The 14,936-nt window shown below is 35.6% G+C and overlaps 1 protein-coding gene across 5 annotated transcripts in view; it reads right to left on the reverse strand.

Annotated features, from left to right (window-relative positions):
• Positions 1 to 14,936, reverse strand: part of LRBA (LPS responsive beige-like anchor protein) — a 766,566-nt gene that overhangs the window by 418,578 nt on the left and 333,052 nt on the right. For all 5 annotated transcript variants that reach the window (XM_010597205.3, XM_064267558.1, XM_064267557.1 and 2 more), the window contains one exon: positions 3,095 to 3,261. In XM_010597205.3, the coding sequence (XP_010595507.2) occupies positions 3,095 to 3,261 (167 nt within the window). The remainder of the gene's footprint in view (positions 1 to 3,094; positions 3,262 to 14,936) is intronic.

The raw sequence follows: 14,936 nt of genomic DNA on the forward strand, positions 1-14,936 counted from the left end.
GAAGAACAAAGTACACTGTGTTATTCCCATTTATTACAACCATGTCCATAATTTACAAGCTGATTATGCAAGCTTCATACAAGGGAGATCAGAGAATAGTTAACTACTGTCAAAGGCTGGTGAGCCTGCATGCATTTTATCAACTACATTTTCTTACATAGTTAGCTAAAAATGAACACCAAGATCTATTACAAGTATACTTTAACGGGAATTAATATTGAAAAGTACTATTTCAAAACAATGGTATAAAAGGAATTAGGCAGCAACCAGGTGTTCTAAATAAGTAATAGCTCAACGTGACACAGACTTAAGTATAATGACAAAAGAAATATCAGCATGTAAGTAATATGCTTTACTACAGTATTGTTTTTATTAAAATATAATTAAGTTATGAGATTTATAGACAGAAAAATATAAAATTCTGTAATATTAATTTTCCTTTCAGCAAGACATCCTTTGTTGTTCTCAATTAAAAAGGCACACATTTAATAGTTAACAGTTTGACAGCTATTTCCATTTGGGAGATAAAAGTAAAAACGTTTTGTTCTGTGGATTTTCAGAAACATTAAAATTTAAGACTTTACTTCAATTGTTTCTGGCTATATAATGGTCTGAGAGTTGATGCCTTTAAATAATTCTATTACAGAAACACCAATTATTTCTAGATAAATAGATTTCACAGTCCATTAGTTCTCTAAGATACTTTATTATACCAAAATCTCTTCAGAAAAACAATGCTTTCATTCTGGTAACACAGGTACACTGTGCTAGGCAAAGCTACAGCAATCATTAGAAAGAATTTTGATCTCATAAAAATGACCCATGAAACACTTGGCATAAATTATCTAAATTTCTTCAATTTTAAAATTGTAAAACTCTTTTACATTAAAAAAAAGTATTTTTTTTTTAATTTAACAAATTTGCATTACATTCTCACTATGTACCAAGCAGTATACTTCAAGATAATATTCTAATTTATTCAGTACTTGATGTCAAAATGACCACACCACATTTGGGGTATTAAATTATCTTGAAACTCTAAAGCCTGCAGTAAATGCCCTGACTCCCAGCCTCCTCCCCAGTACACAGAGGTCTCTGGCTCCTTGGTCCATGTCACTCTAACAACTACTCTTGCAGCTGAGATCAGCTGGGATAGGATTCAAACAAGGTTCCTGCCTTTACTCTGTCCTTTTGCCCTCAAGTCCTTGACCTGCACTCCTTCCTCTGAACACTAAAAACGATATACCCAGAAATGTAATTTGTTATATGTAACTATTTTCCTAAAAAGAATCACGAGATATACCTACTCCATATTAGTGCGTGTGGTTGTTGTTAGGTGCCATTGAGTCGGTTTAGACTCACAGTGACCCTATATGACAGAGTATAACTCCCCACAGGGTTCCCAAGGAGCAGCTGGTAGATTTGAACTGCTGACCTTTTTGGTTAGCAACTGAGCTCTTAACCACTACACCAGCAGGGTTCCATATATTAGTATATTAGTGCATACCAAACCAAAAACTAAATCTGCCGTCGTCAAGTCAATCCCAACTCATAGCAACCCTACAGACAGTGTAGAACTGCCCCATAGAGTTTCCAAGGACCTCCTGGTAGATTTGAACTGCTGACCTTTTGGTTAGCAGCCATAGCTCTTAACCACTAAGCCACCAGGGTTTCCTATTAATGCATATTTGTACTCAAAACTCAAAAATCCCAGAAGTCGCTTTTTCAAAGATCACCTTTCAAAAAGTGAAGAAATATTTACTTTGTACGGAAAAATTTCTAAAACTATATGAAGATGTCTACGAGACGCATTAGTTGATTAAAACACAAAACAAGTAAACCAGATGCCCTTGGGTTGATTACGACTCATGGTGACCCTGTGTGTGTCAGAGCAGAACTGTGCTCCATAGGGTTTTCAGCAGCTGATTTTTTAGAAACGGATTCTTCCAAGGAGTCTCTGGGAAGGCTGAGTCTCCAACCTTTTAGTTAAAAAAAGCAACCAATAATGTTAACCATTTGTACCACAGAGGGACTTCGATTAAAACACAAGTGGGAACTAATTATACCCATATGCAAAACACAATATACTATTTTCTTTTTTTTTTTGTTTTACTTCTAGAAAAAGTTATGCAGAAATGAAGATTAAAGCCAGAGCTTCAAACCAAGTCAAACTCCTGCTGAGGATCTGAATTTTTAACAAGTTCCCTGCTGAGAATCTGCATTTCCACCCCAGATATACTGAATCAGAATCTACATGTTAATAGATCGCCATGTGACTCTTATGTATAAGTTCATGGAAATTCGCTAAGAAATGCAATTTCTCAGCACGGTTTCAAATGGAATAAACCAGTTAGAAGAACTTACTAAAGCATATCTCTTTCAAATGGGAGAATATAAAACTTCCTTAAACTTAATTGAAAGAGTCAAAATATGTCTCAAAGATTTGTAGCATAAAGTATTCCACGGGGGTTGAATTTTACAATTTGATCTAAATTCTCTAGTCCTTAAAGGTGATTTAATCACTTTGTTCCTAGAAAGTAGAATCAAGACTAGCACGTTCAGTAAAAGGAGATACATATATTAAATAAAATTCTATAGGCAGCACTTTTAAAGAAGGCATTTAACCACTTTTATCATCATAGTCCTGCAATTTGCAGCATAATTCAAGAAAGTAAACACATTTTATTCTTTCCAATTTATGTGTTAAAAACCCCAAAGTGTAAAATTGGGAATAGTTTTTTTAAATAAAATATTGTAATAGTATAAATGCAGCTATGAGTATACCTAATAAAATAACAAAATATGTTAACTGCTTCTCTCAATATGGGTTTTTTTTTTTTTTTTTTCTGGTTCTCTCAATAGCTCACTTCAAAAAAAAAAATATATATCAGCAAATATTCTTTCAGAAGATCCATAACTGTACCTATATTGATTTTCTCCTCCCCGTTGGCTTCAAATTCATAGTAAATGATAAAATACAAAATTAAATTACTCTTTCTTCATCTGGCCTTGATCAAATAAATCCAAAACCATTTATTTAAACCTGGGTCAGCAATAGAAAATTAGTGGCCAAATCCTAAAGGTGTCCCTTTACCTCACTATAGAATTTCCCCAGGCTCCATGCTTGTCTGTGAGAATGTTGATAATTTTCTGGATTAGTTGAGTTGCTGTCACATGGTCTCGATATTTAGCTGCTCTTATCAAATGATCGCACATCTTCTCATCTTCTCGTTTGTCTGCAGAATACTGGGCACACAGTGACTATGATTAAAAAAAAAAAAGCATTTATTAATACCATAAAAAATTACAGGAAAAAAGTTCAAAACGTATCCTGAAGTAATCTTCAACATGAATCAAGCCAAACAAATTTTAAAGCTACTTTAATATCCTGTGTTAACTGAACTAAGATTTAGTGATCTACTTTTTCCACACCACATCCCGTAAGAATTTATTTCTCTGAAGTCAATGACGAGAAATACTCAGAAACACTTAACAATTAAGTAGAGACATGAATAATAAGGAGCTAGTCATATGAAGATACAGGGATCCAGCATTACAAGCAGCATAAAGACTAGTTAGTTGCAAAAGACTTGAACCATTGCTAATAAGAGGAAGAATCATATGAAATAAGTTTAGAGAGGTAGGCAGGGGTTACCTCAAGAGGCAGGCCATGTAGTACCCAATTTATTAGTATGTAGTTCTGAAAAGCACATGGAAGCATCGGTCCAGAAATAAAATGACATATTGCATTGGGCAAATCTGCTGCAAAAGACCTCTTTAAAGTGTTAACGAAGCAAAGATGTCACTTTGAGGACTAAGGTGCACCTGACCCAAGCCATGGTATTTTTAATCACCTCACATGCATGCAAAAGCTGGACAATGAACAAGGAAGATCGAAGAAGAGTTGATGTATTTGAATTATGCAGTTGGCAAAGAATATTGAATATAGCATGTACTGCCAAAAGAATGAAAAATGTGTCATGGAAGAGGTACAGCCAGAATACTCCTTAGAAGTGAGGATGGCGAGACGTCATCTCATGTACTTTGGACGTGCTATCAGGAGAGATCCGTCCCTGAAGAAGGACATCACACTTGGTAAAGAAGAGGGTCAGCAAAAAAGAGGAAGCCCCTCCATGAGATGGATTGACACAGTGGCTACAACAATGGGCTGAAACACAGCAACGACTGCGAGGATGGTGCATGACTAGGCAGTGTTCTGTTCTGTTGTAATGTAGGGTTGCTATGAGTCAGAGCCAACTTGATGGCACCTAAAAGCAACAACAATGCTATGAAAAGGAATCTAGATTTTATTTTAATGCAGTGTGATACCATGGAAGTTTTTAAGCAGTGGAATGATATGATTGATTTACATATTAAAATAAACACTAGAGTTGCTATTCAGAGAACAGATTGTAGCGGGACAAGAGAAGTGAAGGAGGCAGATTAACCATGAGGCTACTGCAGAGATCCAAAAAAGAAACAATGGTAAACTTGAAATAGTGAACTTGGATAGTACTCAACAGTTTCAGAAAATGGCAAAAACAGTTTGGTATTTTAAATTCTAACTATGCAAAATGGACCAGCAGCAATAGAATCATCTGGAGTTTATTAAAAATGTAGAGTCTCAGGCCCCACGCCAAACCTACAGAATCAGATCCACAAGTAATTCATATGTACGTTGAAGTTTGAAAAGTGTTATCTGAGATATTGAATTTGCTGAAAGATCTTAGGATTCTGTAGCAATAATCAGATACAACTGAATTGCTACTTTCCAAGATGCTTATTTCTCTTCTTTTGGAATTCAGATACCTGAGGTGTCATGTTTATAACACTATGCTACCCAGCTAATTCATTGCTTAAAATAGGAAAACATAAAGGTTGATGTAAACTTGACCCTTTATTCCATTGACTGGGTCTATTAGGCTCCACCCCTTAACCTTCAAACACAAGTTCACACAAGCGACCCTACATTACAACAGAACAGAACACTGCGTAGTCATGCACCATCCTCACAGTCGTTGCTAAGTTTCAGCCCACTGTTGTAGCCACTGTGTCAATCCATCTCATGGAGGGGCTTCCTCTTTTTTGCTGACCCTCTTCTTTACCAAGTGTGATGTCCTTCTTCAGGGACGGATCTCTCCTGATAGCACGTCCAAAGTACATGAGATGACGTCTCGCCATCCTCACTTCTAAGGAGTATTCTGGCTGTACCTCTTCCATGTAAACACAACCAATGACAGGTAACATGAATTTAATGTTGGAACAAATAAAACATTACTAGTTTGTTTATGTGACACACATTGTGACTGCCTGCCTCTTCTACTGTGTATCAGAATGGAGAGACTGTTGGAGTACACTCCCCCACCCGAGCAATAAGGGATGACCCTGATTGCGCTAGACCAATGTGGGTAATAATCCCTTTCATATTGACACATGGGTTTAGGGAAGGGAATTTAATTGGTGCAATAAGAGTAAAGCTCGGGATTTTCGTTTGATAGTTCCTCCCTTCTCTCAGGCTATAAAATAATAAGTACACAGCTCCAGGAGTGTTTCAAATTCTCTCTATATTTCAATTTTTCTTGAAGGAAGCTAGCCTGAGGATGAAGCCAACATCCAAAGGTGGCAGAGCTATGAAAACTACAGAAAAATAGAGCTCATCCCAGGTAGACTCATGAACTTAGAATCAATCAAATCCTCAAGACCATTCCACCTTTAGGCTTTTTAGTTACAAGAGCTGATATGCCATTATGAGTTGGGTTTCCTATTACTTACAATCAAAAGCAACCCGACTGATATGGTCTCCATGTACATACATAAGGAATCAAACAGCTCTCCTAGTATGCACAAAACACTATGTTATTCTGATCAATGAGAATTCCAGAACACATAATTGTGCTCATGAGGGACCTGTACATAGATCAAGAGGCAGTCATTAGAACAGAACCAGGGGACACTGCGTGGTTTAAAGTCAGAAAAGGTGTGCATCAGGGTTGTATCCTTTCACCATACCTATTCAATTTGTATGCTGAGCAAATAATCCAAGAAGCTAGACTATATGAAGAACATGGCATCAGGATTGGAGGAAGGCTCATTAACAACCTGCTATTCAACTGGACGGCACTGGGTTTGGTTTTTTGTTTGTTTGTTTATATGCAGATGACACAACCTTGCTTGCTGAAAGTGAAGAGGACTTGAAGTACTTACTGATAAGGATCAAACACCACAGCCTTCAGCTCAACATAAAGAAAACAAAAATCCTCACAACTGTACCAATAAGCAACATCACGATAAACAGAGAAAAGACTGAAGTTGTCAAGGATTTCATTTTACTTGGATCCACAATCAATGCCTGTCATGGATTGAATTGTGTACCCCCAAAATGTCTGTCGAGTTGGCTAGGTCATGATTCCCTTATATGATTGTCTACCATTTTATATTCAGATGTGATTTCCCTAAATGTTGTAAGTCCTATCACTATGATGGAACGAGATGGATTACTGGCAGTTATACTTATAAGGCCTACAAGATCAGATAGTGTCTTAAGCCAATCTCTTTGAGATATAAAAGAGAAAAGCAAGCAGAGAGACTTGGGGACCTCATACCACCAAGAAAGCAGTGCCAGGAACAGAGTGCGTCCTTTGGACCTGAGGTTTCTGCACTGAGATGCGCCCAGACCAAGGGAAGACTGATGCATCACAAGGACCTTCCTCCAGAGCCGAAAGAGAAAGCCTTCCCCTGGAGCCAGCACTCTGAATTCAGACTTCTAGCCTAACGGACTGTGAGAGAATAAACTTCTCTTTGTTAAAGCCATCCACCTGTGTTATTTCTATTATAGCAGCACTAGATGACTAAGACAAGACCCATGGAAGCAACAGTCAAAAAGAAATCAAAGGAGGCATTGTACAGGGCAAATCTGCTGCAAAAGACCTCTTCAGAGTGTTAAGAAATAAAGGTGTCACTTTAAGGATGAGGGTGCACCTGACCCAAGCCATGGTGCTTTCAACTGCCTCATATGCACGCGAAAGCAGGACAACAATAAGGAAGACCAAAGAACAATGGACACCTTTGAATTGTGGTGTTGGCAATGAATACTCAATATACCATGGATTGCCAAAAGAAGGAACAAATCTTTCTCAGAGGAAGTTCAGCCAGAATGCTCCTTAGACACAAGGATGGCGAGACTTTGTCTCACATCCTTCAGACACGTTATCAGGAAGGACCAGTTCCTGGAGAAGGACATCATGCTTGGTGAAGCAGAGAGTCAGGAAAAAAGAGGAAGACCCTCAATAAGATGGACTGACACAGTGGCTGCAACAATGGGCTCAAGCATAACAACTATCATGAGGATGGCACAGGACCAGGCAGCGTTTCATTCCGTTGTATATAGTGTCCTTATGAGTTATGGATAATCCCCACTCCTTCTAGACTGGGAGAAGAGAATTGGTAATAAAATATATCACTGACTACAATATGAGGCTAAAAATCATTTTAAATAAAAAGACAAACAAAAAGTAATAAGGGTATGTATAAAACGCTATGAAGGAAATGGAGGAATTTGAGAAGATAAATTATACTTAGGTGGGAAGACAGAGAACTGCATAAAAAAAGAAAAATGCATAAAAACGTGGATCAACTTCAGGAGAAGCAAAATAACTTAACCCAGGTACAAGATGTGACCTTCCAAGAGGACACAGGTTTGAAAATCCTACGGAATGGTTCCACTGTGCATATATGGAGTCGCCGTGAGTCAGAATTGACCTGATGGCAACCAACAACAAGAAACCCAAGATACAGATACAAAAATTAACAGATGGGGGAAACTGTGGAATACAAAATAAAGATAAAGAGAGGCAATTGAGAATCACAGTATGATCACATGAAAAAAACATCAGATTGGGAAGCAAAACAAAAACCAGTTTACACTACCATCCTTGCAGCCATCTCTGCCAGTCTTGAGCAACTAATTCATTTTAAACCTTTAAGTCTAAATGTCTTTATCTACAAAATGAGGCCATCATATCAACTATAAGAATCTGCCAACTAAAAGATTTGGGGCAACTTCTCAGAGCATATGTATACTAGTAAAGGCAAACTACTTCTTATATGTAAAAACTAACATGAAGAAAATAAGTTATGTGAGGAACTAGATTAATGTATAAGATATTAAAGGCAAAACGTTATATGCCTTTAAAAAAAAACTGAACCAAATAAATCTTAGGAAAGGATAGTTCAAGTTAAATATATATATATATACACTTGTGTGTGTGTATATACATATATCTATATATATACATATACATACATATATATGATTTGAACAAACAAAAGAAAAAAATGATTAGGAATTTTTTGAAGGAACAGTACTTTAAGCAAAAATAACTGGGATTTATTCCATTATAACCAAAATGTCAATTGATATGTGATATTTTCAGAGATTGAATCAAGAACTAAGAAGCACTCTTTAGGTTACTATATAACTAACCCAACCATATATTCAAACCAATAGTACAAAATGACAGGCATTTGCTGAATTTTTTATACCTTCTACATTTCCTACTGAATCCATAATCTGTCTTTGTCTAACATCATCTGACAAAAAGAAATTCAAATAATTGATGAAAATTAGAAAACCACTGGTTTCTGGTACACTCCACTCAGCCACACACAACTTCACATTAAACAGTATTAAAAGTACCAAAAAAGAAATGGAGTACATTATTTCTATTATTAAAAATAGAAAAATTTTAACTTCATCAAATTATATTTTATAAACATAAGCTATTGCTTCAAAGTTTGCTTGAAAAGGCAGAATTCTAAAAACAAGAGCCCAAGATAAGCTAAATAGTAAAATGGTTTAAAGTGTTCTTTAATGGATCCTCCCTTACAATTTAAACAGCAACTTTTCATATCTGACATAAAATCTATAGACATAAATCACATTAAAGGGCTATTCTTTCTTGATTATCAATCTCTGTCTCTTTGTGGAACATCAGAATCACATTTGACCTTAAAACATGATAAAAGGAAGCCAAACAAGAATGTTTCATAAGCATATTATAAACTTGCATCTAATTTTTTAAAATATCTTCATAGTGTACCTTGAACATGTTCCTATTAAAAACCAATAATAAATTCAATATGATATATCATTCAAAGTCAAGAACAGAGTATCTGCCACAACATCAAATACATATCACTTATCAGTGGTGTATACTCATATATATGTGTGTGTGTGCTTGTGTTTAGAGGTACCTAAAGAAACCCTGCCTAAAAGTACCGTTTGTCGATAAAATAGAGTCAAGCTTAAAATTTTGCAATGAGCTTTCTCTTAGACAGAATTACTTTACATCAATTTTTGTATCTCCCTAATTTGAGCAAAGGGGTAGAGAATTCAGCGGTAGAATTCTTGCCGTCCATGCTGGAGGCCCAGATTAGATTCCTGGCCAATGTATCTCAGCACAGCCACCACCCCTCTGTCAATGGAGGCCTGCATGTTACTATGATGCTGAAAGGGTTCCAGCAGAAGTTCCAGACAAAGACAGACTAGGAAGAAAGGCCTGGCAATATTCTTCCAAAAATCAGCCAATGAAAACCCAATCATGGGGATAGAACAAGAACGGGCGGTATTTCATTCTGTTGTGCATGGGGATAGGAAGAGTCAGGGGCCAACCTGATGGCAGCTAACAACAACATAACATCACATCACCACCAAAATATCTGAATCTAAAAAAAGAAAAGCATTCTGGAAAATAACAATTCGATTTTATCTGATTATTGTTAATGAAACTTAAGATTTATTACCATAGAATTAATAAACTAGAAATATGAAAAGTAAACCTATTTCTTAAAAGAAATTCAATAAAAAGATAAAGTAATAACTGAAGGGAAAAATAATTTAGACTGGTTATTTATAATTCAGTTGAATATTCTGACTCTTTAAATGTAAATGAAGAAACAGAGATAATACAACATTTAATTTTTCCTTCCAGATGTCATGGTTCTACCTAACTTCACTACTCATCCTTTACAAATACATAGCATAAAAGCTCAGAGACGAGCAAACTTAAAATTAAGTAGTTTCTTCTGGTTTCCTCCTGTCATCGCTCTGAACACCCTTCTTTGGTGGTCAGGCTTTGTCCTTCACTATTCTCAACTATGAAATGCTGGCATTTTCCTTAGGCTTTGTCAAATATCTCTCGGCAATACCATCCACTCCTACATCATCTACTATCATCAATTTAGGCTTAGCTGTCAAATCTTCATATTTGGCCCAGCTCTATTCCTAAACTCTAATCCCACATTTCTACTTAAAGGATAATCTCCACTTATCCAATAAGCACCTAAAATTAAAAAAAAAATGTATAAAACTGAACCTACCATCTTCATCCTAAACATGCTGCTACACTTGGAAGGGTAAGTTTTTCTACTTAACGTCATCCATGACTTCTGACTTTCCCTCACTTCATACATATTCTATTCATTCCATTTCAACAAGGTTTCTTAATCACTCTTATTGTCACTGTCCATACACAGATCTTTAGTAGTTCACAACTCAGCTCTTAAAATAATCTCCTCATTGGTCTTTTATAAAACCCATTGCCATCAAGTCAATTCCGACTCATATCGACCCTTATAGGGCACAGCAGAACTGCCCCATGGGGTTTTCAAGGCTGTAACCTTTACAGAAGCAGACTGCCTCATATTTCTCCCGTGGAATGGCTGGTAGGTTGGAACCACTGACTCATGGGCTAGCAGCCAAGCACTTAACCACTGCACCACCAGGGCTCCTGGTTCTTTCATAAACAGTACAAGAATTATTTCTAGAAGAATTTGTTTTAGTATAGCACATATACACTGATATTTATATATCCCACTCTAAAAAAGTAGATGACTATATAAAACATTCAAAAATTAGGACCAAATTTTACTAGCCAGAATTACCGGACTTCCATAATTCCATACTATGATACATTATCTTTCGAAAGGCCTGTGTATGTATCCTATATTGTAGATAGATGTGGGTGATGTGCTACTATGCATACATCCTCAAGACATTCTTAAGGGCAAGGAAATATAATCTTCTTGTGGCTACTGCATGTTAATGAAGCTTAAAAATACCTATTAAGAGGGCGAGATGGCTAGAATTTGAAAGCTAATCTGCTAGAGAAGCAGAAGCTATGCAGAGAAACAGATCTAGAAATCTAGAGGTCCTCTTAATTCTTTGGCTGAATACTGAGTTGTGTGTGTGCGTACAGTGAAAAAATAATAATATCTGAAGAAGTCCTAAAGAATTGGAAATTAAACTACTCATCTCCAAATAACTTATGGATCAAATGTGAAATCACAAGGAAAATTAGAAATTATTTTGAACTGAGTGATAATGAAAACACAACATATCAAAATTTGTGGGAAGGAGTGTTCAAAGGGAAACTTATAGCTTTAAATGCTTGTATTAGAAAAGATGAAAATGTCGAAATCAATGATCAAACCTCTACCTCAAATCAATGACAAGCTTCTACCAAAGAACAGCGAATGAAATTCAAACGGGGAAAGGACATTGTAAGGCTTAAAGCAGAAAATCATTTTTTTAAAAAGAGAAAAAAAACAGTAAAGCCATCAGCTGCTTCTCTAAAAACATTCATAAAATTAACATCAGCCAGAATGGCTGAGGGGAAAAAAAAATGAGACGAACAAACTACCAATATCAGGTATTATGGACTGAATTATGCCCCTGACCTCAAAAAAATATGTATCAGAATCCTAACACCTATACTAGTGGAAATAATCCAGTCTGGAAATAAGGTTTTCTCTGTTATGTTAGCAAGGCTCTATCAGTGTTGAGTGTGCCCTAAACCTAATCACTTCTAATTCACAAGGAGCAGCACAGACACAGAGTAAGTTAGTATGCATGGGAGAAGATAAGAAGTCAGTGAAGACCACCAAGGAGCCAAAGCTAAAGAAAATAAGGTTCTTCCCTCACAATCCACAGACAGTGAGAACTCCCCTATAACCAGTACCTTGAATGTGGATTTCTAGTCTCCTAAACTGTGAGAAAATAAATTTCTGTTCTTTAGGGCCACCAGCTTGTGGTACTTCTGTTACAGCACCACCAGGAAACTAAGATATCAAGTATGAAAGGAAAGATACTTCACTACATATCCTACAGACATTAAAAGATAATAGCTAATATTATGAACAATATTATGCCACTTAATTCAACAACTTACATGAAATGGACAAATTTCATGAAGGATATAGCCTACCAAAACTGAGTCAAGAAAAAAACAGAAAATCTGAACAGACCTATATCCATTAAAGAAATCGACCTCCTAATTAAAAACCTTGTCACAAAGAAAATTCAGGCCCAGATAGCTATACTGGTGAATTCTACCAAAAACTTAAGAAAGAAATAATACCAATCTTAAACAAACACTTTCAGAAAATATAGGCTAGGAGTCTACATTGCAACTACTTTCACATTACAGGAAAAGAAAACCAAAAAGCAATATAATTCATGTAAATACACCAAAAATCATTAACAAAATACCGGTATTCAGCCTTACTTAAAATGGAAATACCTCATGATAAAGTGAAGTTTACCCAGAGAATGCAAGCGTGGTTTAATAGTTAAAAATCAATCAGTGCAGCTGATTTTATAAGCAGGAAAAAAAAAAAAAAAAGAGGAAAACGCATGACTAACCCAGTAGATATTTTTTTAAAAAGCAATTTACAACACTCAACACTGTTTCATGATAGAAACAAACCAAAAATAAAAAGGAACTTCCTCAGCCTTAGAAAGAGCATCTATGAAAACCTATCAGCTAAAGCTGTAGACAAAACAAGGACGTCAGCTCTCATAATGTCCATTCAATATTGTAATAGAAGTTCAAACCAGTACAATGAGCCTAAAATGAGAACTAAAAAGCAGATAATTTGGAAATGAAGGAGTAACAGTCTTCGTTTGTAGACAGCATGTTTATGCTGTAAAAATCTAAAGAATCGAAGAGAAAAAGCTACTAGACCTAATAAGTAAATTTAATAAGATTGTTGGATATAAGGTCAATGTCACAGATTGAACTGTGTCCCCCCCCAAAATATGTGTCAACTTGGGTGGTTGTCTCCCATTTTGTGATCTGATTATCCTCTATTTTGTAATGTGTTGTAAATCCTAGCCTCTTTGCCTATGTTTATGATCTATCTGGGGGTGAGCTGTCCATTATGTTAATGGGAGGATTAGGTCAGGTTAATGAGGATTAGGGTGGGATGCAACACCCTACCTCAGGTCACAACCCTGATCAGATGTAAGGAGAATTTCTGTGGAGTGTGGCCTATATCACCTTTTATCCTACAAGAGATATAAGGTGACAGAAGGGGGCAGAGAGAGAGGGACTTCCTACTACCAAGAAAGAAGAGCTGGGAGCAGAGCTCAACCTTTGGATCCCAGGGTCCCTGTGCTGAGAAACCCCTAGAACTAGGAGAGGAATGATGACAAGGACCTTCCCCCAGAGCCAACAGAGAGAGAAGGCCTTCCCATGGAGCTGGTACCCTGAATTCAGACTTCTAGCCTCCTGAACCGTGAGAATAAATTTTTGTTTGTTGAAATCATCCACTAGTGGTATTTCTGTTACAGCAGCACAGGATAACTAAGAGAGTCAATTATATTTCTATAACCTGGCTATACCTAACTGGAAAATGAAAATTAAATAATATCATTTACAATAGCATTAAAAACATAAAATTCTTTAATGATATATTTAACAAAATGTCTATAGATTTGGATAATAAAAACTATAAAACATTGCTAGGAGAAGTTAAAGAAGACTAAATAAATTTGTACTAAATGTATTCATACATTAGGACACTCAATGTTGCTAAAATGTTTACTCTCCTCAAACTGATTTTATAGATTCAACACAATTTTCATCAAAATCTTAACAGGATTTTTTATGGAAATTGACAAGCTGATTCAAAAATGTACATAGAAACAGAAAAAAAGAGGAATAGCAAAACAATTTTGCAAAGAAACAGATTTGTAGGATTTTACACTATTTTAAAAACTTATTATAAGGCTATAGAAATCAAGAGACTTTAGATTATCAAATGAAGAAAGGGTATAAAACACTTGGATATCCCCATGAGAAAAAAAAAACAAGTTTGTCTTTTACCACATACCATGCACAAAATATTTTATTTAAAATATTTATTTCAAAATGAATCAAAGACTTAGATTTAAAAGTCAAAACTATAAAACTTCTAGCAGAAAATTTTGATGACCTTGGGATAAGCAGTAAATTCTTCCACTGGGCACCATGAAAGAAACCGTAAAGGAAAAGAATAATCATAAAAAAAAAAATTGATGAATTAAACTTAATAAAAATTCAAGACATCTGCTCTTTGAAAGACAACATTTAGAAAATGAAAAGATAAGCCACAAACTGGAAAAAATAGTCCCCATATATATAATTGATGACTGAATTCTTTACAGGATACATAAAGAATTCTTACAATGGAGTAAGACAAATAACCCGATTTGAAATAATGGGCAACAAATTTGAACAGACACTTCACAAAAGATATACAAGTGGCCTATAAACACATGAAAAGACAGTAGGTAGGAAAATGCAAATTAAAACAATAATAATCTATGACTACATACTTACTACAAAAATAAAAAGACTGACAATACTAAATATTGAGATGTACGTGGAGCAGATGGAACTCATACCTACATAACTCGTCAGAGTGTAAAATCTACAACTATTTTAGGAAAAAGTCAGTTTCTTATAAAGTTAAACAAAAAATTACCATAGTACCTAGCAATTCCACTGCTACATATTTTCCCAAAATGAGTAAGAACATATTTCTACTAAAATAAATTATACAAGAAATGCCTACGGTGCTTTTAGTCATAAGATCCAAACACTGAAAACAACCCA

The sequence above is a fragment of the Loxodonta africana genome, chromosome 13 (genome assembly GCF_030014295.1).
Source record: "Loxodonta africana isolate mLoxAfr1 chromosome 13, mLoxAfr1.hap2, whole genome shotgun sequence".
NCBI classification, from domain to species: Eukaryota; Metazoa; Chordata; class Mammalia; order Proboscidea; family Elephantidae; genus Loxodonta; species Loxodonta africana.